Below are 21,045 nucleotides of genomic sequence, written 5' to 3'. Positions count from 1 at the left end.
GGATGTTAAAAATAATCTTCATCATCAAATACAGATACTTAATATGTTGCCTTAACGTTAACTCCTACCTGAGGGAATCCCAGCAAAATCATCAAGACTTTGCAATGCTAAAGCAAGCTGCAAATAGATCCTTGTTCATCACCCTCCACATAAATCCCATGTGTATGGAAGCACTTCTGAGGCATAGGCAAGACTCTGCTTCTTCCTCTAGTTTGGGGGACAGTGAAAAATTACACATTATGTGTAGTTTTTTTCCACAGGTGACAGCAATGCTTGTTTTCCTTTTTTTTTTTTTTCCAAGACAACATCTGTTCTGTAATTATGTTCTTGGTGGGGTCATGTTCTTAGAGGAACCTTCGCTCAGCAGGCAGTGGCTCTCGCCAGGGGTTTGAAGTGCTCCAAGATACACAAGTGTAAAAGTTATGAGAACATGTCACAGGTCCCTCACCTGAGTAAAGTTTTTCCTCTGTTCTTCAGAGAGCGAGCCGCCTTCCTCCTTGGTTTCTGGGATCATTGACTACAACATGCCCCTCACCTCGACTTACCTGAAGCAGATGAAGCTGCGGGTGATGAACTCACAGGAGCAGGTGAGCGGGGCGGCACGAGGGGCACAGGGGGCTCTGCCCACGCCGAAGGGCTGAACGGAGCAACCGCTCCTGGGCACGTCGGTTTTTGGGAGGATGTTTTTGGGAATGGCCAGTTTGTCCAAGCAGGTCAGGCTCTGGCTGACAGATGGTGCATGGAAGTTGAGGGGCAGCGTGTCCCAGATCTCCTGGCCCAGAGGAAGCAAACCAGGCTGTTTCAGGCTCATGTCAGTGGAGAGAGGCAGAGATGGGGTTGATGCAGTTACTGCTTATGACAGTCTGCTAGTTCTTGAGGCGTATGGTTCTTCTAAGAAATTGTCTTAAAAATAAATATGGCAAATAGGAATTTGTTTCTTTGCCTCCCCCTGCTTGTTTGGGAGCTTTAGCAGAGAGGGTCTGAAGCCCAGACCTTGCTTTGGTGCTCTGGTCCTCTCTTAAACTGCTCAGCAGCTTGAGGGGGTTCAACCACAGGCGCTCAGCTCCCATGTCAAAGTGGGAGATGGCTCCATTGTTTGATGACAGTGTTAAGCCACTGGATTTTGCTTTGGGGATGTATGGGGCACCCTGCCACAGGATTATACCCAGGCTGTGCAATTTTCTGAAGTTCTGCAGCTGCAGAATTAGCTATGGGAACCTCTGTGCACCATGGAAACAGTCTATAAAAAGAAAAGTATGTTTTACTTGCTCCCCACAATCTGCACTGGAAGCCAGTGCTGGATTTTCTTTCCAGCACACTGAAACCTGAACCTGATCTCACACATTGCTGCCAGTGGCAAAAAGTGACAGGGTTTGCATCTGCTGTGGTGGAAAACATTGCTGGGAGCTCGAGCTGTGAAGCTGTGCCCAATGTGGGCTTTTATCCAACGGCTTCCTAAAGGCACATGGGTTAGAGCATCACTGCCAGGGTGTAAAGTGCCAGGTGTGGGTTTGCTGGAGAGATTCCGAGCTCCTCCATTGCTTCCGCTGTGAAACCTTTTTGCTGGAGGACAAAATGGCATCTGGTGGGAAGCATTTCTGTGTCTTGGAGCTTTTTCCTTTGTGCTTGTTGGACACTTGAGTGGGTTTAAGGCTTTGTTTTAGGTTTTGAGAGGTGAAAGGCTGCAATGTGTCAGGTTTTGTACTTGTGGTGGGCTGGGCAGTAGAATAATGAACAGTTTGGGGGGTGACTGGGCTGGGCTGGAGACATGGAGTGGATGGATGTGCCCCTTCATGCCATCTGATGGCTGCTTCAGGACCACTTCTGGATAAACAGGGTTGGGAACTAACATGTTCCAGCCACCTCTGGGTTGTGCAGAGTGTTTGCTGGGTCTCGGTGCCTCTCCTGGCAGAGCAGCACTGGGATGGCAGACCTTGAAATCCTGTTCTTCACCAAGGTCAGAGACTCAGAGGCCATGAAGTCTGGCTGTGCTTTTCAGCATTTGAGGTGGCCGTTTAAAGTTAAGTTTGCTATATACAATAGGATGGTCTGAGTGGTTTGACTTGTCACCATTTATGCATTTTCAACCAGTTCCTCTTGGCTCTGAAGCTGCTAAAGGGAAGTGTGTTGTGAAGCTTCAATAAACTCCTGTACCCAGTTTCTACAGGTAGAAAACTGGCCTTGCAGTTTGATCTTATTCCCAGAATAACAACCCCCCCCAGAAGCTGGCAGGCATCAGTACTGGATCTTGAGTTTTGGAGCTGCCTGCTTAAGGATGCTTGTTTTGAGAGCTTTGGTTGGTAATATAGAGATTTGAGTTTATACCCTGAGTGTTGGTGTAGCAGTTTGCACTGGAACTGTCACTAGATCGATATAACGTGCTGCTAACATGAACGCTCCTGAAGCTTGCAAAGATCGGAGTAGAGGCGTATGTCATGTGGGAACAAAAAGGGACCAGCTGAGGCAACCAGCAGTTGTTGGTTTAGATCATAAATCAAATGGTTTGATGTTATTCCCTGCCTCTAAAGTTTTCCTTCTCCCGCGCTCCTGTCGGTACGTGGTAACGCAGCTTTCGAAGCTTTTCAAGCCGTAGCAGCCGAGGGAAAAAGCCTGTTTGGAAGAAGTAAAATTTGCCATTCAGTGTGTTACTGAAACTGATTCCTGAGAGCAAAATAATAAAAGATCAGTCCTATTGCTCAGACTTCTAAAGCGTTAACGCTTTCCATCATGATGACAGTCTGAAGAGGTTGCAGGTGGTTGGACCCGTTGGGGAAAATCCAGCAGGACTTGAGTGCTGTCCATTCCAGTATGGGACACTCCCTGGATTCCCCTGGGGAATCATAGACTCATTTAGGTTGAAAAGATCTCTAAGATCAGCAGTTCCAACTGTTTACGCAGCGCTTCCAAGCTCACAACTAAACCTTGTCCCCAGGTGCCACATCTACATGTCTTTTAAACCCCTCTAGGGGTGGTGACTCCACCACTGCCCTGGACAGATTGTTCCAGGGTTGGACAACCCTTTGGGTGAGAAAACTACTTTTTCTAATATCCAACCTAAACCTCCCATGGTGCAACTTGAGTGAAAACAAGTGCCATGCTCCTGAGGCAGCCGTGGCTGGACCTGGATCTGCTAACACAAAGGGTACGTGAAGAAAATGTGTGTATTAGTGCCAATACCAGGGTTAAGTTCCCTCCACAAGCATTCCCCTGCTATTTTTATGCCATCCTTTTTTTTTTTCTGTAGGATCCTGGCAGTCTGTGTGGAGCATGGGCTGTGCAACACAGGCTGCTGCTCTCCCTTCCCCAGGTTTAGGGTTAGGGTTGCAGAGTTTGGAAGTTGCAGCTTTTGGGGTTCCAGGTGTTTGCCAACTACAAAACCCTTCTAAAGATGATAGAAAAAATTCTGACTTTTCTGCAAATGCAAACCAGGCAGAAAATGCAACCTGCTTTTAAAGTTTGCACTACACAAATATTCCCTGCATGTTTTTTTCTACCAGCGTGTCCTGAATGCTCTCAGCTTGAGTGATGCCACTGTGCCACCTCTCACTAGCATTTGATGGTGATAATAGAAATAAATTAAGCAACGGACTTGTGTTTCACTTGGCTCTGGCCAAAAGCAATTATTTGTATGCAGCAGCACCAGAAGGAACTTGCTTCATTTGGGGTAACAATGAATGAATTTATGCCAAAGTGGCCTTTTAACTTCATTATTCAGGAAAAAAATAGTGTGCATGTAAGTGCAATCTATTAGTGCTGCTAAGCACATCGGTATTAGGGCACCAGTGTCTCCAGAAGGAAGCACAGCCAGAACCTTAGAGAATGCATTTTATCTCTGCTTAGGGACAAAAAACTGTCAGAAGAGAAGCTCTTGTGGTTGCTTACAAAATGAAGAGTTCCTGCAGAATGTTTTTCTATATATTTCTTGGAGTCAGAACATCTGTTCTGTTGTGGTGGAAAACAACAGTGACCCATGTTGCTTATATTGGGTTCACTGGGACATGCAGGAGCTTCTGGGGTGGGAGTCTTCCTTTATCCCCATTTCATACCAGTTCTCACATGTGTGAGAAAAATCAGGCCCCTTACCCTTTCCAGAGTGCCGAATTAGCCCCATTTCAGGGTGTCTACCGAGGCATTAAAGCACTTCTGAACTGCTGACCTTCCCAATCTAGCAGCAAAAAGGAATGAAAAGAAGATATGATATTTATCTGTAATGATCCTTCCACCTCATTTTCAAATGCTAAATATTAGCATTTTTAAATGGTTGGTTATTCCATTGCAGTCATTTTCCAGACAATCTTTCCTGTGTTACTCAGCCCCAGCCTCGTATTTATTTTTCATGCCGCACGGTTGGGCAGGACTTCCACTGGTTACTGGAGGAATAGAAAGATTTTGAGGGAACAAAATGAGAACACTGACAGGCCAGGCTCTCTCTCTGCTCCAGAGCTGTTGCTGTTACCTTGGCAGACACAGTCCAGGGCCGAGTAACCGGGTTTAAATGATACTGAAACGTTTTCAAAGATTGCTTCAGCGGCTGCTGGCAGAAGGTCACGCAATCAGTGAATGGCAGGAAGCTGCTCTTGGATGGGAAATAAGAAGAGCGTTTTTCTTGTTGCTATGGCTTTGCTGCACTGACTTGTAAGTGTTTGAGAGGGACAGAGCCTTGTCCTGCACCGTCACACACTCCATCCATCCAGTAAATTCCCTGTAAGCCTGGAGTGTGTGATGGTGCGTGGATGTGAAGTGATTTTCAGAACACAATTTCAAGCAATGTTTTAACCCAGACAGTGGGGTAATCCTGGGAGGGGGGTGGAGGGGTTCAAATCCCACTGGTGTATGAGGAGTTGGCTTTGTCTGGTGCTGGTGAGGATCAAGCCTTTGCAGGATTCAGGAGCTCACGGAGCCTCATGACCAGAGGCTGGTTGGCAATGTGAAGTCTTCCTTCTTCCACTCTCCCTTTCCTCTGGTCCACCCATTACTGTGCTTGCTCACTTCAGCGTCCCAGAGGCTCTGAGAGCAGCTGAAATGCATCTTCTCCTGGCAGCTCATTTGCTTCCTTCTGCTTTGGAGTAATCTTTAGACAATCCTGGGGGTGCAGAAGGCAGGGAAGGGAGCCTGCAGTTGCAGACGAGGACATTTTCAGTCTGTCAGTTCACTAGTAAGAGTTGCAGACTTCTCATTTCACACAGTCCAGAGACCAGGAGCAAATCTCGCAGACCTGGCAGCTGCTGGGTGAGCTCTGGGTCCTGGGTTTAGCTGCCTGAGTGTTTCATGAAGGCATCCTGAAGAAATGCTGTATGTGTTCACAGAGGTGAGGAAGGCAGAAGCATGCAGCCAGTACTTGGAAGGAAGTGGGATGATGTGTTTGTATCACATGAGGATGATAAGGTACTTCCCAGCCCATGAAAGAGGGTGTTAAACATCTCTGTGAATAAATACCTCTAAATCAACCTGACAAGATAGCTCTCATTCAAGAGGCTTTGTCTTGGCTTGGGAAGATTTTTGTTTCCTGCTGTTAATTTTTAAGACGGTTTGGAGCACTAGAGAAGTTCCCTAAATGAACCCTTATGCTCAGGAGGGACCATTGGCCGTAGGCACAAGGAGGCACTGAGTTAGAAAAGAGATTCATCACTGCTCGACGGGCTCGGCAGCACAGCCCTCTAGTGGGGACAGAGCTTCTGCCGCCAGGAGCCGGCTTTGCCTGGGAAACTTCAGTTCTGCCCTAAAGGACACAGTTAGTCCAGGCAAAGCCAGGTCCCGCTGTCACAACTAGTGTTTTTTACTGGCAGAGATGGTCTAGCAAAACTTTCATCCTTGGCCTGACGGCTCATGAGATGCAGGAGATCAGGTGACCAACACATTTAGCCTGGGTTCAGACTGGTGTGAATGGGTCGCTTTCAGTGAAGGGCAGCTCATTTTTCTTACTGGGATTAACTCTGATGTTCCCAGCTAGTAAAAACTTGGGAGCTTTTATTTCCCACTGTGTGGATCTGTCAATACTTTTCCCACTGTTCCAGGTGAGCTCTGTGTTTGTTCAGTGTGACGTGCACAGCGAGCAAACAGTGTGAGACCGACTGGGGTCGGTCCTGCCACTGCAGCTCTTGTCTTCAAATGATATGTGATGCCAAGGCTCTGAATCTTTGCACTTTCAGGGCTAATCACATTATTTTTTGTAAGAAAGGAGGTGGCATTGCCCGATTCCAGTGGTGCTGGGCACAGTTCACCCCCTTGGACTGCTCAGGTGTATTTAGTTATTGCACATGGTGGTTCCGCTCCGATCTCCTTTCTGGTAGCTGTGCACTGGTGGGGAGAAGCTGGTCCCTTCCCCACTCTCTCTTCACTTCCCTGTGATGTCGAGCAGCTCAATTAAGGTCCTGGAGAAGTGGCTGGAGGATGTTTAGAAGTTTCCCTGGCTCTTGGTTGTCGTGCTGGCAGCAAGACTGCTCTGTGGCAGGGCTGATCCACCCGTGGGGAATTGGGACTGGTCACCCTCCACCATGCACACCTATCCTGATGCCTGTTACCTGATCTGAGAAGCCTTCTAGAGCCAAGCTGCTTGAGCCTGTGTCTGGGGATGCTGAATGAGTAGGGCCAGAATCCCCACTATGTGTCTTTAATTCCTTATTTCTTCCCAGAACATCCCCTGTTTGGTAAGGAGAGCTGCGGCCCATTCCCTGTGTTTTAACCAGGATCACAGGCAGCCGTTTCCAGTAGAACTGGAAACAAGGTTTTGGTTCAGGGCATGTAAAGTGGGGCTGGAAAACATTCCTAGGGGGAAAAGTAAAGATGTCTAGCTCAGGGTGATGAAAGCACTATTCCAGCATCCATGGAGTGATCTCCTGGATCCAGTTAGATCTATCCTGTACCTGTGGAAAGCTGTGCACACTGGGCTGTTCTGCATCGTCTCCAAGCTCAGGTGCTGACGTGCTGTACGTTGACTTTGATCAAGTCACACAAATGGCTGTTTCTTAATTGCCTTCTCCCTTTAAAAAGGGAATAATACCTTAGAGAGACTTCTGAGGTCTCGCTCACTAATAAAGCTCTTCAAGAGCTCGGATGGCAACTACTTCGAGAGCGCAAACTGTTATTAATGATTTCCGTTATTACGGAAGATGAAGCTGTGTGGTTCAGCTTTTTAACCTTGAATTGTGTGCTTGCTTTTGTTTCTGCCGCTGTTAAACCTGTGTGGCCAGGTTTGCACCTTGCCTGCTTGCACAGACCCCTCAGACCCGCATCAGGGGCCGGGTGTGCTCAGAGGGTGCAGGTGTGTCACCGAGGAGTCAGTTTTGCTCACAAAGATGGGTTCTGCATCACATGGTAGGGCTCGAGAATGGCCAAAAATGGGTTTAGTGGTGGTTCTGTTCATGTTGACTCAATTCTGATTTGGAGGGCCAAGAGGTAAGCTGTGAAGGTCGTCCTCAGTGCATAGAGCAATGCAGACATTGCAGCCAGGGCTGTGGATTTGGGCTGTAGAAAGGAATGTTAGAGGAGATTTGGCCACCATGGACCTATCTCTTCTAACACCCATTCCCTGTCCTCCAGAGGAAGAAAATCCCGCCCACAGAAACAACTCCTTTCCTGCTCCTTTTTTTTGGCAGTGACTGGTGTACCCTGTGAAGTACAGAGTTGTATTTCCTTTCCTTCTCTTGTCTTGGCTCCTGGGAGAAAAAAACCCATCTTTTATTCATGCACATGCCAGGTGCTAACTACTGCTGCTTCTAAGGAAGGAGCGGCCAGGACAATGTGGGATACAACCCTCAGCCCACAATGAATCTGGTCTATAACAAAAGTTTCCCAAATCTTTACTCTCCTTTTTTTCCCCCCTGGCTCTGCTTTGAATGGCAAATAATTTACATTCAGTGTGGATAAAAGCTGTGTCTCCCCCTCATGCCATGCTCTGGGCCCTCCTTTGGTCCCTCCTGCCCCCCTTTCCTTACTGGCCTTGCCCCGGAGAGATTTGCATTTTACTGCTTATTCCTCAACAGGGTTTGATGGTCACAGAGGACCCAGTGCAAGAGGTCCCGTTTGTTATTTAACCTACTTTTCAGAGGCACAAGAACATCAAGTGACTCGCACAAGGTCGCCCATGAGTCAGTGACTCCTCTGGCGTGATGGCCAGACCCTGCAGTCCCTGCTCCCACCACTAGATCCCTGTGCCCACACTCCACAGCACCACAACCATTCAATTAAGCTCCTGCAGCGCCTTAAATGTCGTTTATTCCTGGGTTTGACAGCAGCCGTGGTATTCTTGCGGAGCCTTGCCTTAGGAAATGACAGCGGATGAGGTCAGGGCATCGTTAGTGATGCTCTTGGAAGCATCACTGCCTGGTGCTCTGGCAGGCTGTGTGGTGTGGGTGCTGTCTTAGGCAGGACATGGCTCTTCCCAGGACCTGCAGCTCAGCTCTGGTGGCAATCTGCGAGATCCTGGCTGGACCAGCACAGACTGACAGGGAGCCCCGCGTTCTCTGCATGAGCAGATCTATGTCTGTGTGAAGGGGCTTGCAGTGACCAGAGGTAGTGAACACATTGTGAGGAGAGAGGGAAGGAAGCGACTTATAAATAATATATTTGATGTATATTATATATATAATATAATAACAGCAGCACTGGTTTATTATGGTCTGTGTTTTTTTTAAGATGTAATCTCGTAAGGCACTTACCCCTGTTCTGACAACTCGATAAATTATTATTACCAATTCTATATCTAATTGCCAGTTATTTCCCCCTAGACAATTTGAATCCGAAAAATCCCCACTAGAAAGGTGCTTGGCATGCCGTTTCCCAGAGCTTCCCTGGCTCTTTCTGGAGGCAGCCCCTCTTCCGCTGGTGAGCCCCACTTCTGCCAGCCTCGTGACCCCGCGCACTGGCACAAACAATTGCATTGCTGTCGGGCTCATGACCCCACTTGTAACAGCGGTGACCCCCCTTGGGGTCAGGACCCTCCCCTGCACAGGGAAAAGCTCCTGCCCAGCAGCTCTTGCTGAATGGCTCTTCCTCCCTCGCTGCCTGTGTGGACGCGGCTGTTCCGCACTAAGTTTGCCGATGTGAAATTTAGGTTAATCCATTTCCAAAGTGGATTAGGCTAACCCACACAAAGGCACTTAGTATAAAATAAGAGTGTCCACATGGTGAGGCAGCACGGAATAGTGACTGTGCTTCGAACTCGCATCCTGGCCAGTTTGTGTCCCCTGCGAGCTCTCCAAATGGAGGGGCGGGCACCTCAGTCCCGTGGGATGTGCTCTCCCAAATGGCTTTAAGCCAGTCTAGCTTGAAGCCGAAGGAAGCACAAGGAGTAAACAAAGCCCAGCAATGGGAAGGGGTTAAAGCCCGCTCCGCTGAGGTCCTCGGCAAGGCTCCTGTTCACCTTAAATGGTCAGGATTTTATTTTAGCTTCAGGGAGGAGCAGCAGCCATGGAGTGGGAAGGGAGTCCTGAACAGGCCCTGGGGGCTCACAGCCTGCTGCCCTCCCAGCCATCCGCTTCCTCCGGAAGGCCCCCAGGGCTCTGCTCTCCCTTCAGCCTCTGGCTCCCTGGGTCAGCCTGGAGGAGATGGAAATGCAGCACAGAGTGATGCCCATTTTCACCTCTGGCCTTGGATCTTCCTGAACCTCCCTTTTCCCTTGTGTGCTTCCCTGGCAGTGAGGTGGTTAATGCTGGAATAGATAACATCATAATTGGCCATCCACACTGACAAGCCATAAACCCCAAACCTGGCAGTTCCCATCCTGGCTCTGGCACCATTTCTGGCACTGGCCTACTGCAGGCTCCACACGGAACCGCTACACTTGGTTTATTTCATATAAATTTCCTTTGTAACCATTAAATAGCAAAACATGAGGTGGACTGAGAAGGGGGATGCTGTGATACTGATGATACTGGTGCCCATCACTGGGATGGGGATCACCATCCCCATCATGGTGATCCCATAGTGGATCAACCACTGACCTGCTGCCCTCGGGGCCCAGCCTGGCAGCAGGTACTAGCCTGGGGGATGCTGGGGCGCAGCATCCCCATCCTCCCGGCCACCTGGCAGCCGCTGCCCTGCCCAGAGGTGTGCAGGGCAAGCCGCTGGTTTCCCAACAGCCAGCTCCAGCGTTCGGAGGCTGTGGCGGGTGGGTGATGATGCTGCCGGCAGCGCGGGGTCCTCCTTCTCCCGCGGAACGAGGGAGAATCATCGGGAACAAAAGGATTCGGCAGCGGCGGCAGCGCGGGGCCCGGCACCGCGGCACCCACCGCGCGGGGAAGGGGCTGCGGGGACCCACCGCGCCCGGGGCTCACTGCGGGGGCCCGGCACTCGCCCCCGCGCACGGGCAGCCCCCGGGACGGAGCTCCCGGTGCTGTGCCGAGCGGAGGGTCCCCGGATGGGCTGCAGCCCCCCGGGCCGTGCGGAGCGGAGGATGCTCGGGCGGGTTGCGGCCCCCCCCGTGCCGTGCCGATCCATACCGTGCCCCGGCCGCGCATTCTCGCGCTCTCCAGCAGGCGCCCGGCCCTGGACATTGTCTCCTCCCGGGGAAGGGCCCTCCCGGCCCTCCACAATGTGCTCTTCCAGGCGCGGCTCCGCGCCCCCCGCCGCGCCCGGCCCGGTGCGCCCGCCCCCCGCGGCCCCGCTCCCCTTCCCCCGCCGCCCCCGCCCCCTCCGCCCGCGGCCGGGCCCCGCTCGCCCCCCTCCGCCTCCCCGGCCCCCCCCGGGAGCCGGGAGTGACGCGCTCCGCAGCGCCGGCCCCTCTCCCCGGGCAGCAGCTGGCTGTCAGCCTCTCCGGAGCGCCGCCAGCCCGGGCCCCCTCCCTCCGTCCCTCCGTCCCTCCGCCCCGCGCTCCCCGCCGCGCCGCCGGGCTGGCGCAGGCCGGCAGGCCCCGGGCTCCGCTCCAGGTAGGCGCCTGCCCGCGGGGGGCTCCGGTACCGGCCCCGGGGCGGCGGGCGGGGGGGGATGCGCGGGGGCTCCACGCGGCCGCGGCGCTGCGGGGCGGAGGGCGGGGGGGGGGGGGGCACCGGCGGGCGGGGCGGGGCGGGGCGGGGCGGGGGGGGCGCGGCGGCCGCGGGGCCCGGCCCCAACTCCGGGGGGAGCGGCCGCCCCGCGGCCCCGGGAAGTTGCGGGTCGCCCGCCCGGCTGGCCGGCGGCGGGGGGGGGAGGGCGGCGCGTCCTTCCCCGCGCCCGGCGCGGCTCCCCCGCGCCCGGAAGAGCACAAAAGCGCCGAAGAAAGTGGGAGGAGGCGGCGGCGGGAGCGCTCCGTCCCCGGCTATCCCCGGGCACCGGCCCCAGCCATCCCCCGGGCACCGGCCCCGCGCCGCCATCACCGGCCCCGGCCCCGGGCGGGGATTGTGCTGGAAATAGCCGCCTCCCTGGAGGTAAAGCCCTACTTACGTGTCAATCCTCGCCGCACGCTGAGCCCCGCACACGCGCGGGCAGGGCTCCATCGCGGGTGTATCTATTTACCTGCGGGCGGGGGGCGGGACGGGGACGCTCACCCGGCTCCCGGCATCTCGATACTGCGGGGACACACGCGGGAACCGCGTCCCACCGGGGAAGCGCCGGGTCCCGCGGCCACCGGGGAGGGGGGAGGACACGGGGAACCCCGGCCGCGCTGCCCGCAGCGCTGCCCCCGCCTCCAAAGCCGGGTCCGTCCCCCCCCACCCCCCGACACCCGCTTCCCGGTGCTGGGGGCAGAGCAAAGTGCCCTTTCACACCGCGCGGTATCAGGCACCGTCCCCGCCTCGCGTGGAAAAGCAAACGCCTGGGAACAAGTTCAGGTGCGGGGGAGGCGGGTGCGGGTCTCCGGGGTGGTGAAGGGAGCCCGATCCCCCCTGCCCCGCGTTCAGCACCTCCCCGCTGAACAGCAGGAGCGGGGCAGCGGCTGTTTTAAGGGGCTTCGGGGCCGCCCCCTGCCCTGGCAGCTCCCTGCTCGGGGCGGTGGGAATGCTGGGCGGGGGGGTTCCCAGAAGAAGAGCTCCCAGAGAAGGGGGAGGGGGAGGAAGGGATGATCCTCCCTTCCTTTTCCATTTGCCGTTTGCCTTTTAAATTAACTCTTTTTGCCGATTTTCGGGAACTGATGAATACTCGGGTTTTGCCGGGTCCCGTAGAAATCAGCAGAAATTGCAGTAAATAAGAACGTAAGTGACCTGACAAAGAGCGCCAGGGATGTTCTCTTTGGTGTGGGAATTGCACACACGAGTAGGCAGCACAGTCACAGCTCACCGCCGCCACAGCCCGCGTACACCCGTGTGCTGTGAGGCTTCCCGGGTCTTTGAAGCAATGACCACCACAGTATTTGTGGCTGCAGTATCAATCTTTGACCTGGAGTGTTTTATCTTCCATTAGTAAGCCTTTCTCTGCGCTGCACTGGTTAAGTTAGGGTCAAATCTGGTTCAATACCTTCTTGGCATGCTCAGAGGGCCGGGTTTAAACAGTGGCTGAGACGAAGATGAGGCTGCCTTCCTCAGAGAGCTCGTCCCCACGCGCCGCTGCTGCCGTGGGTCATGGCACGAGGTGCTTTTCCCTGGTCAGGTTTAGCAGATCTGGGGGCTGCCTGTGCCGGGCAGGTTGTGCATGGCACCGGCATGGCAGTGGAGCAGCTCCGGGGGCTGGCAGTCACGCGTTGCCTTTTGTTGACTCTAAAAACACGGCTGGTTCTGGTGGGAAGCTGAGCGTGGCTGTGTGCTGAGGAGGTTGCACAGCACACAGCCTCAGTTCCTGCTCCATGGAAGGAAGTCCCATCAGGATAGTAGGCTGTGGCGTGAAAGGACATGTTTTAAAATAAAAGGACTCAAAGAGAGAAAATAAACCGTCCTGAGACTCGGAGCTTGGAATATTAAACGTGAGGCACAGCATGTAAATGATGGGAGAGAGACTTGCAAGGCAGTCCTCCAGAAACTGAGCCTGGCTGTAAAATAAGCAGGTTACCGATAGTCTTGCATATATTTACGAGGTTATAAGAGTAGCCTCCCCCCCTGCCCTGCTCCAGCCTTTGCTATGGGAGGTTGTTCTCCAGGAAGGAGCGCGCTGGTGAAGAAACATTGTCTAGCAATTACAGCCTTGCAGTCCGGAGGGCTTGATTGGGTTCCTGGATCTACCAGCGACTCCCTGTGTTCTTGGACCAGCCAGGCTGTCAGTACCCGGAGTTTCCAGCTCTATAATAGGAAGAATAGTTTTCTTACTCAGAGCAGAGTTGGGAGGCTCAGTGGACGCGTGCAGGCGTGGTGCTCGAAGATCGTGAATGGAAAGTGGGACAGAAATGTGGAGTGTGAGCCCTACACATGTGAGTGTCTGCCTCTGCTGGGTAGAAAATATTGGCTGCAAGTGTCTGCAGAGCAGCTGTGAATGTTGGACTGTAGATAAGGAGCGGAGCGAGGATTTTGTTTTCCAAATCCTACGCGGTGCCGGGAGCCCTGCTCCGATGTTTGGGTGTGCCCTGTGAGTGCAGCAGCGAGATCCGACTTCCCTTTGCAGAGAGGAGCTGCACGCACACTGCCTGACCCTTGATCGCTCAGTCCCTTGAACACTGGAAACAAAGCGATGGGACTTTACTGCGGGGTGAGGAGATCTCTCCAGAGAGCTGGGAAAGGCAGGAAGGAGGAGGGCGGCAGCAACAGTGCTAGGTTTCTGGGTTTGGCTCTGGGCTGGCTGCTTGGGGCGCCACTGGCACTTCCATCTGTGCCACGAGTGGTGTGGAACTGGGGAAAAGGCGGCAGGTCCTAAGACAGGCACTTCTAATGGATTGCATTCTGTTTTCTAATGAAAGTTTCATTTGAAGTTTGTTTACAGGAAAGAAGAAATTAGCAGAGAGAATTCTCCTGAGAACCCAGAGAGGAAAAAGAATGAGCTGCCTGACTTGCAAGCCAAAAGAGGGTGGAAGGGTAGATTAGATTTACCGTATTGCTCCGAGTCGTGGCTGTTGCTGCTGTTGAGAAGCGGTTCCTTGTTTGGCTGGGTGGGGAGCCCGCTTTGAGGCTCAGCCTTCAGCCAGATTACTGGCATTCAGGGAGATTCAGAGCTCCCACCCAGCCAGAAATTTTGATCCTGCTCTGGTGTCCTGTGGTTTGAGGCTGGATGTGTACTGTGCTGTGCTGTGCTGCTGTCCCCCCGCTCCAGCCCACTGACACAGGGCTGCTCCTGGGCTGTGGCTGGGCAGCCAGTGCTCTGGGCGCTGCTGCCAGGGCCTCCCTCCCTGGGATTGTCCCTGGTATGTGAGGAGGCAGTGCCAGCAGTTGGCAGGCAGCACTAGGAGGTCATAATGCTCAGCCTTTGGTCTCTGAGGGGTGTCCTAAGGAGGGATCTTGCTGGTGGCCTCTGGTGTCCCAACAAGCAGCGTGGGATGCAGCAGAGGGGCAGTGGAGGATGCCAGAGCTGGGGTGACAGGGGAGGACACAGCCACACTCAAGGTCGAGGCCTTTCTCTTTCTCAGGGAGGAGGCACAAAGGTGTAAGCAGCTCCTGAGGCACCACGGTGTGGGCAGAGCAGGGGCTCTGCTCCAAGCCAGCAGGCAGCAGACGCTGTTGACAGTTCTGCCGGCTTTGGTCATTTCCTGCTGCCATGAAGGATTCACCTGCTGCCACCTGTATTCCCTTGGGATGGGCTGTGTCGTGGGAGCTGTGTGATACCGGGAAGTCTGTTCTGTTGGTGTTTTGGCCAAGGGTATTAGTGCTGGAAAGCAGAAAGCTCTGGTGGAAAGCAGGGGGTGACTTTCTGTTGGTGGCTGGATCCTGGACTAGTGAATGTGTGACAGCCTTGTTTAACTTGAGTCATTTATAGCTTATCAGTTTCTGGTTTGATAGCCAGAGTATTTCTAATAATAGGCGAATGTTATTGAGCCTTGAGAGAATTGTACACATTTATAAAGCACTTTACATCACATGTGCATGCGAGGCATCCTTCGTGTCACTGCTTTTCCCTCTGTGTGAGTGCACAGAGAGTGTGATGCTTCCCAGGCTGTGTTTTGGGTGCTGTGGCTGGGTGTCCTCTGCAGCTGAGCATGAACCACCCGAAAACATCGTGGGTCACTCCCAGGGCTCCTCCTCCTCACCGGACAGGTGAGAGACTGTGGGCAGCAAGGACCTTGGCATTTGCATTTGTCTCTTAAGCCTGACACTAATCTTGAGTAAGCCTTGTGAAGAAGGCCAGATATTAGGGTGGCTGCCTCCCTGCAAATGCTTACAATAAAGAGACTATTTATAGTTTGCAACAGAGAGACCTTTCCAGTTCTGTTCCTGTACGTACAAGATGGAGTTTCTGGAGAGGTAGGGTTGCTTTGTGGCTGGTGTGGCAGTGGAGCTGTGCTGAGCCAGGGATGCCATGCCTGTCCCTGCCTCCTGCCCTCCTGCTCAGCCTCACCTGGGCACAGGGGGCTGCACGGGGGCACTGGCAGGTCTGGGGTCAGGGTGTCCCCGTGGCAGGCATGCTTGGGGCTGCTGAGCTCTGTCCATCCGTCCGTCAGTCCGTCCCTTGGTGCGTGCAGGGTTTCAAAAGCTGTAAATTCCAGGAAACTCCCCGGGAGGCACATGGAGGGAACGGGCTGGGGGCGGCGCGAGCCCTGAGCCAGCAGATGTGTCTGCAGGGACAAGGAGCTGGGAGGAAAAGCACAAACCTGTCTCTAAAGACATTTGTTTGTTCACAATAAAAACTATCAGCCAGCGGCGGCCAGACAGGGCTGTTTTTATGAGGCACAGGCGTAGGTTGGAGGGGTGCTGCCAGTTGCTGCTTACACGGAAGGGGAGCGGGGATTGTATTTTATCTCAGGACCAGGGGGAGGGAAAAAAAAATAAGAGCAGAGAGTTTACAAGCCTTTGAAATGTTTCAATCAAAGGAAAGCGGAGTTGAAAGCGGTTCTGGAAACATTTTTGGTGTTCCCCTGCACCCCAGGGCTCTGGATGTGGGCTGTGCCCCTGGCTTTGGGAGGGGAGCAGGGAGAGGAAGGGAGATAAAGGGATCACCAGCAGGACCGTGTCCATAAGGGAAAATGTATCTGCTTCCTCCCAAGCTGTGTGTTGGGAGAGTTCAGCCCGGGGAGGTCCCGCAGCCCCTCCTCTCATTCAGGATCTCAGTGCTGCCTTTATGATGATGGTTTTGAAATCCTGTGGCTGACCTTTCCGGCGCTGGAAGCGATCCAAGGGCTGTGTCTTGAAGTACTGTAAAGGTTAGTGAGAAGGGAGAGAGGGAGAGAGAAAATGTCCTTTCAGCTGCAGGAGTGGGAGAGAGGAATGTCGTCTATGCCCTTGCTGGGAAGCAGGAGTCTGGCTGGGGTCCCCCAGCCTCAGCTGGGGTGTCCTTGCCTCATGGGGGACTTCACTCCTCCAGCCCCTTCCCAAGGTGTGTGCTGTCATTTTTGATGAGGGTACAGGGGCAATACCCTTCCACAGAGGGCTGGAGGAGCAGCTCCTTGGTGCTGGGTTCCGGGAGCCTCCTCTGCAGCATCAGGCAGTGCAGGTCTATAGGGATCCATACCTGTGTCCAGGTCTGCCACAGCATCCTCTCTTGCTGCTGCCAGTCCCCCGGTGATTCCTCTTGCAGCAGATTATTTGATCTCAAAAAAGTCCAAGATGTTTTATGGAGCCATTTCTCGCCCATCCTCAGCTCCCCCACGCCACTGCCTCACCGGGAGCACGCTAGGGTGGATGGAGATTAAAGGGTAAACTCCAGGGCTCAGCCATCCGCTCCTACAGGATGTGAGCTCTTTCTAATTGTCCTCAATTAGAGACAGTGCCATTGCTCAGGCAAGTCTTCAGGCAGGAAGCAGAGCCCTGGTCCCTGCTGGGGCAGCCACCTCACCCTGCACAGGGAAGGGCCACTCACTGTGGTCTTGGGGCCAGCAAGCCTTCTCAGGGGACAGGAGCTGCCCAAGGAATTGTTTTTAGGAAGGAGTGTGCTGAGGAGATGTTAAAGCCAGAGAAAGGAGGAAAGGAAATAGCTCAATGAGTTAACCCTTTCCTGCTTGTCTCCAGGATGAGACGTCGGTGAGCAGCGAGGACTTTGATATGAACGACTCCACATGGATCTCAGCTGACCAGCACCTGAACTCCAGCCTGAGCCCCAGCCAGGACGAGAGCATGCGCAGCCCGCAGAACCTGCACGGCCACGAGGACGGTGAGTGCCCCGGCGGGCGGGAAGCGCTCTGTGCCTCTGCCACAGGATGTTTTTGTGGCTTATTAAACATTAACCAGTCCTTTCTGATCAAGTGTCCCACCTGTGGGATGGATTTCATATCAGCTCAGGCTTTGAAGCAGCTCCCAGTCCTTCCCATTTAGCCTCTGGGTTCCTGCTCAGCCAGGGCTCTGTCCAGCTCAGAGCTGATGGTCCTGTGCCCAGACCTGTCTCCCAGCTCCTCCAGAAAGAAATCGTCAAATCCCCTCCTAAGGCATCGGGTTTTAGTTCCCCAAGTCCTCTCACCAGGTGATGAGGAAAACCCTTTTAGTTCTGAATGCACAGAGGATGCCAAGGCTTTGCAGCACAGGTCACAGCTTTCTGTGCTTGAAAAGCTGCATCTTCAACAGGTCTTGGATCCCCCAGGCAAGAAGTTGTGAATAATCTGCAACACCTGATAGCAGTGGTGCGAGGGGTGATTTGTGGGTGTCTCCTCCCTCAGGGCAGGCGGTTGGAAGGGCTGAAGGCAGCACACATGGGCTGGGTGGGAGGAAGAGTTTGGTGAAGAGGGGTGGTGTGTTGCATCTGTGAAACATGCAGGTTGAAAATAAAAGAGCAAGTAAATAAGTGGTAGAAGTACAAGTTCAGGTCAGAGTTCGTCTCTGTGATGCTTGGGAGGATTTGGTGGTTGGACTGTTACCGGCTTTTGCTCTGGAGGTTGAATCCCTCATTGTCCCCAGCCTGGCTGCTGCTGGGGGAGCGGGAAGGGAGCGGAGGAATTGAGGGACAACCCAGGCTGGGTCAGTGCTGCTTTAAGAAAGGGGACTGGAAAACCACCCCAGAGGAAAGAAAGGGCTTTTGTGCTGGCAAATCTCCATGGGGTGGCTTTTAGCTGGTTGTGTGGCCAGTGGCAGGGACAGCAGGGATGGTAGTGACAGCAGGGACGCCGCTCTCTTCACTCCAGTGCATTGTGGCACTTCAGTTTCCATTGCAAATCTGCTGTTTTGGGAAACTGCTGGTTTTCTCTAAGCAGCCCCAGTGCTGGAGGCAGGCAGGCAGGCTTGGTGAGGATGTGAAACCTGCCTGCGCGGCACCGCGTCCCGGCCGTGGGATGGGCAGGGGCACTTCTGCTTGCCCAGGGGCCCCAGTGGGGCTGTGCCACGACAGGAGGAAGGGCATTTTGGTGGTGACACATCAAAAGCTCCTGGCTCTTCGGGGCCAGGCTGCACCCTCTGCCCCGATGACCCCAGCCTCTCATCCCCACGGCCTGGCCGGGTGTCTCCGTACCCCCTGAACTTTGCCATTCTCCCACCGGGACATTTTGGGCATGTGACTTACCCCCTCACCACTGAATTCCCAAGTCTCATTTACAATCTGGAATGACACAGTTTTGATCCCTTTGCTGAACACTGTAATTCAACAGGACAGTAATTTAATAAGGGACTCACGTATTTAGGCAAATCAAGATGTTCTAGCTAAAGCTAAATCCTTCCTCTCTCTCTCTGCCCTCTTAGGAATTGCTTCCAATTTTTCATGCCCTGTGGTTTTCCTTCAGAAGCAGGTGTCCTCTTTGGGGCTTTTCTTGGCTCCTTTAATTTCTTTTGTAAGAGTCAGTGATGAGCAATAAAGCACAAATAGTCCCTTTCTGTGAGGAATGCAAGTGTCCCAGGCTGTGCCCGGCGTTGGCAGAGGCTGAACCAGGTAGACTTTGGTGGATCAGAAGTGATGGAGTTGAAAAGTAAGCAAGCCTAGCCCAGGGTTATGAATGAGACCCATCCAGAAAAAGATGGAGGTTGGGATTTTCGTCAGGCTGCCATACTTCAGGGGCATTTTATGGACTGAGAGGAGGTTTTTGTACCTGTGGTGAATGTCTGTGGTCTGTATTGGAGCTCTAAATACAGGCTAATGCCACCTCATGTCAGTCCCTCTGCCAAACCAATGCTCCCACTCAGGACTGAAGCACGCATGAGACTGGGAAGAGAAGAGGGACAGTGGAGCTGGAACAACCCAGGAGGGCAGTGGGTAGTTAGAGGAGAGGAGCATGGAGCAGAGAAGGAGTATGGAGCAGAGTAGCATGTTGTGAGAGGAAAAGCAAATTGCTGGTGTGAGGAAGGGAACGTGCATGAATCAAAGTGTCGACCACTCTTCAGTTTCCTCTTCTCTTGACCTATGAAAGCTCTTTTTATTTTGGAAGCTAATGTGTTTTCTGAGTTCACACAAGCTTAGTAAGGCTGTGCAAAAAATGTGAGTAACCAGCCCACATGAGCTTGCGTGCTCCTCGGAGCCCAGCTGGCCAAGGTGCCTGTGCAGGGTGCTCACACTGGGGTAGCCCAAGTACTCCCAAGCTGGAAGTTTGTCCACATCTCCTGTGCTCAGCTGTCCACTGTGCTGTGCAGCAGCCCTGCAGAGCTCCAGCTGGTGCCACAGTGAGCCCCACACGTCCCCTGCAGCCAGGCTGGGCTCAGCTCCGGGTGTCCTGGCGCTGCAGAGGGATCTGGTTGCCCACCACGTCCTTCAGTTGGAAGCTTGTTCAGGACTGGGTACTCTCCTCCCTCAGGAAAACCTTCTGAGTTACTAAATTGCTCCTGCCTGCTGCTGTCTGATGGGTGGGATGCTTGGAGTGTGTCTTCTGTGAAAGGCTTCCTAAAGTATAAAGTTTTAATGAACAGTTGCCTGGTAGGAGAGCAGTATCGTCTGACACGCTTGTGAAAAAAGTCTTTTTTAAAGGACCTAAGCACAAGCTCCAGGTCCTTCTGAGGCCTGGGAGTAGCAAGTGCTCTCCTATGATATAGAGCAGAGTGGTATGAAATCCAGAGAAGTGGGAGAGCAGGAAATTGTCCTCCCATGCTTTGACACACAGGTACCTGCTAAATCTTCAGAGACCTAAAAGCAGCTGGAGCAAAAGCCAGCACCTTCTTTGCTCTCGGTGCCCAGAAGCCTTGGCCCAGTACAGCCGTGCTGCAACCAGTGTCAGCCCCAGAACTGTAGGGTGAGCAAATTACACCTGAAGACTTTGGGGGGTTGGGGGCAGAACAGGGACTGTCAGGAGAGCTTTGGCAGCAGAACCGGGGTTCCTGCTGGGTCGGTGGGCACGTGGTGGGACGTAGGACACACCAGCCGGCTCTGAGCAGCACACACTCGCTCCTTCCATTTTCCTTTTGTTACTCATCCTGCGGGCCCCAGCACGGAAAACGTGAAGCTCCCAGCAACATCCCTTCCCAGTCGGATGTTGCTCACAGCGTACGTGCCCACAGGAAGCCGGCGGCTGCCCAAAGCGACAGCAAGATCAACACGAACTCTGCTGCTGGAGCGGAGCTATTGTGCCGGACATCCTGGAGGGACACATCTGTGGAAGCCAGCACACACTGGGAGCAAAGGGACCCTGAACGCTGCGCCGTCCCACTGTCGGTGCCTGTCACCATCCCCACTCCCAGTGCTTGGCCCTGTGTCGATGCAGCAGTTCAAGCTGAACTCTGTCCATCTCCAAAGCCTGCTTCCACAGGCAAGCACTGCACTACAAATCTCCCAGTTTGGTCTGGTGTGTGGGCTGAGCGGGGTATCCCCCCACAGGGGTGCTGGGGTATCCTGCCATGGTGCTGCTGTGACTTGCTGGCAAGGGCAGTGCCCTTGAAAGTAAAGCAGGCGACAGACCCTAAATCCCAGTGGCAAAGTGCTTGGACTCATGTAGAAGATTCTCTGTCTTGCCCTCTAATAGGATGCATCTTGCCTTGTTCCTGGCCATACATCCTGCTCCATTGCCAGGAGCAGCACTCGGCCCACAGACAGGGCTTGCTGCTCCCCAGCCCATCCTGCCTCATGCTTCTGAAGAGTAGGGAAAGCTCCTGGGTGTAAGATGTTCTTTCCCTATGTGGGGGACATGGAATTGCTTCCTGGCACCATGATGGACAGATCCCCTTTGGCTCCGATCCCTAAGTGCAGTCCTCACTTGACTGGCAGCATCCCCACTGAGCCAGTTCT

The 21,045-nt window shown here is 53.7% G+C and overlaps 1 protein-coding gene across 6 annotated transcripts in view; it reads left to right on the top strand.

Annotated features, from left to right (window-relative positions):
* NOL4L (nucleolar protein 4 like) overlaps positions 1 to 21,045 on the top strand; it is a 63,047-nt gene that overhangs the window by 25,923 nt on the left and 16,079 nt on the right. For 2 of the 6 annotated variants that reach the window (XM_051802893.1, XM_051802894.1), the window contains exons 4-5: positions 478 to 587; positions 16,929 to 17,070. In XM_051802893.1, the coding sequence (XP_051658853.1) occupies positions 478 to 587; positions 16,929 to 17,070 (252 nt within the window). Of the gene's footprint in view, positions 1 to 477; positions 588 to 10,725; positions 10,866 to 11,076; positions 11,343 to 11,638; positions 11,745 to 15,743; positions 16,124 to 16,928; positions 17,071 to 21,045 lie in introns of those variants that run through there. The other 4 variants (XM_051802897.1, XM_051802895.1, XM_051802896.1 and 1 more) reach the window with 4 other exon arrangements.

This window comes from Manacus candei, unplaced genomic scaffold (assembly GCF_025592945.1).
Source record: "Manacus candei isolate 608988 ecotype Guabito, Panama unplaced genomic scaffold, ASM2559294v1 h1tg000057l, whole genome shotgun sequence".
NCBI lineage: Eukaryota > Metazoa > Chordata > Aves > Passeriformes > Pipridae > Manacus > Manacus candei.
This window is presented reverse-complemented; position numbering and strand designations above follow the sequence as displayed.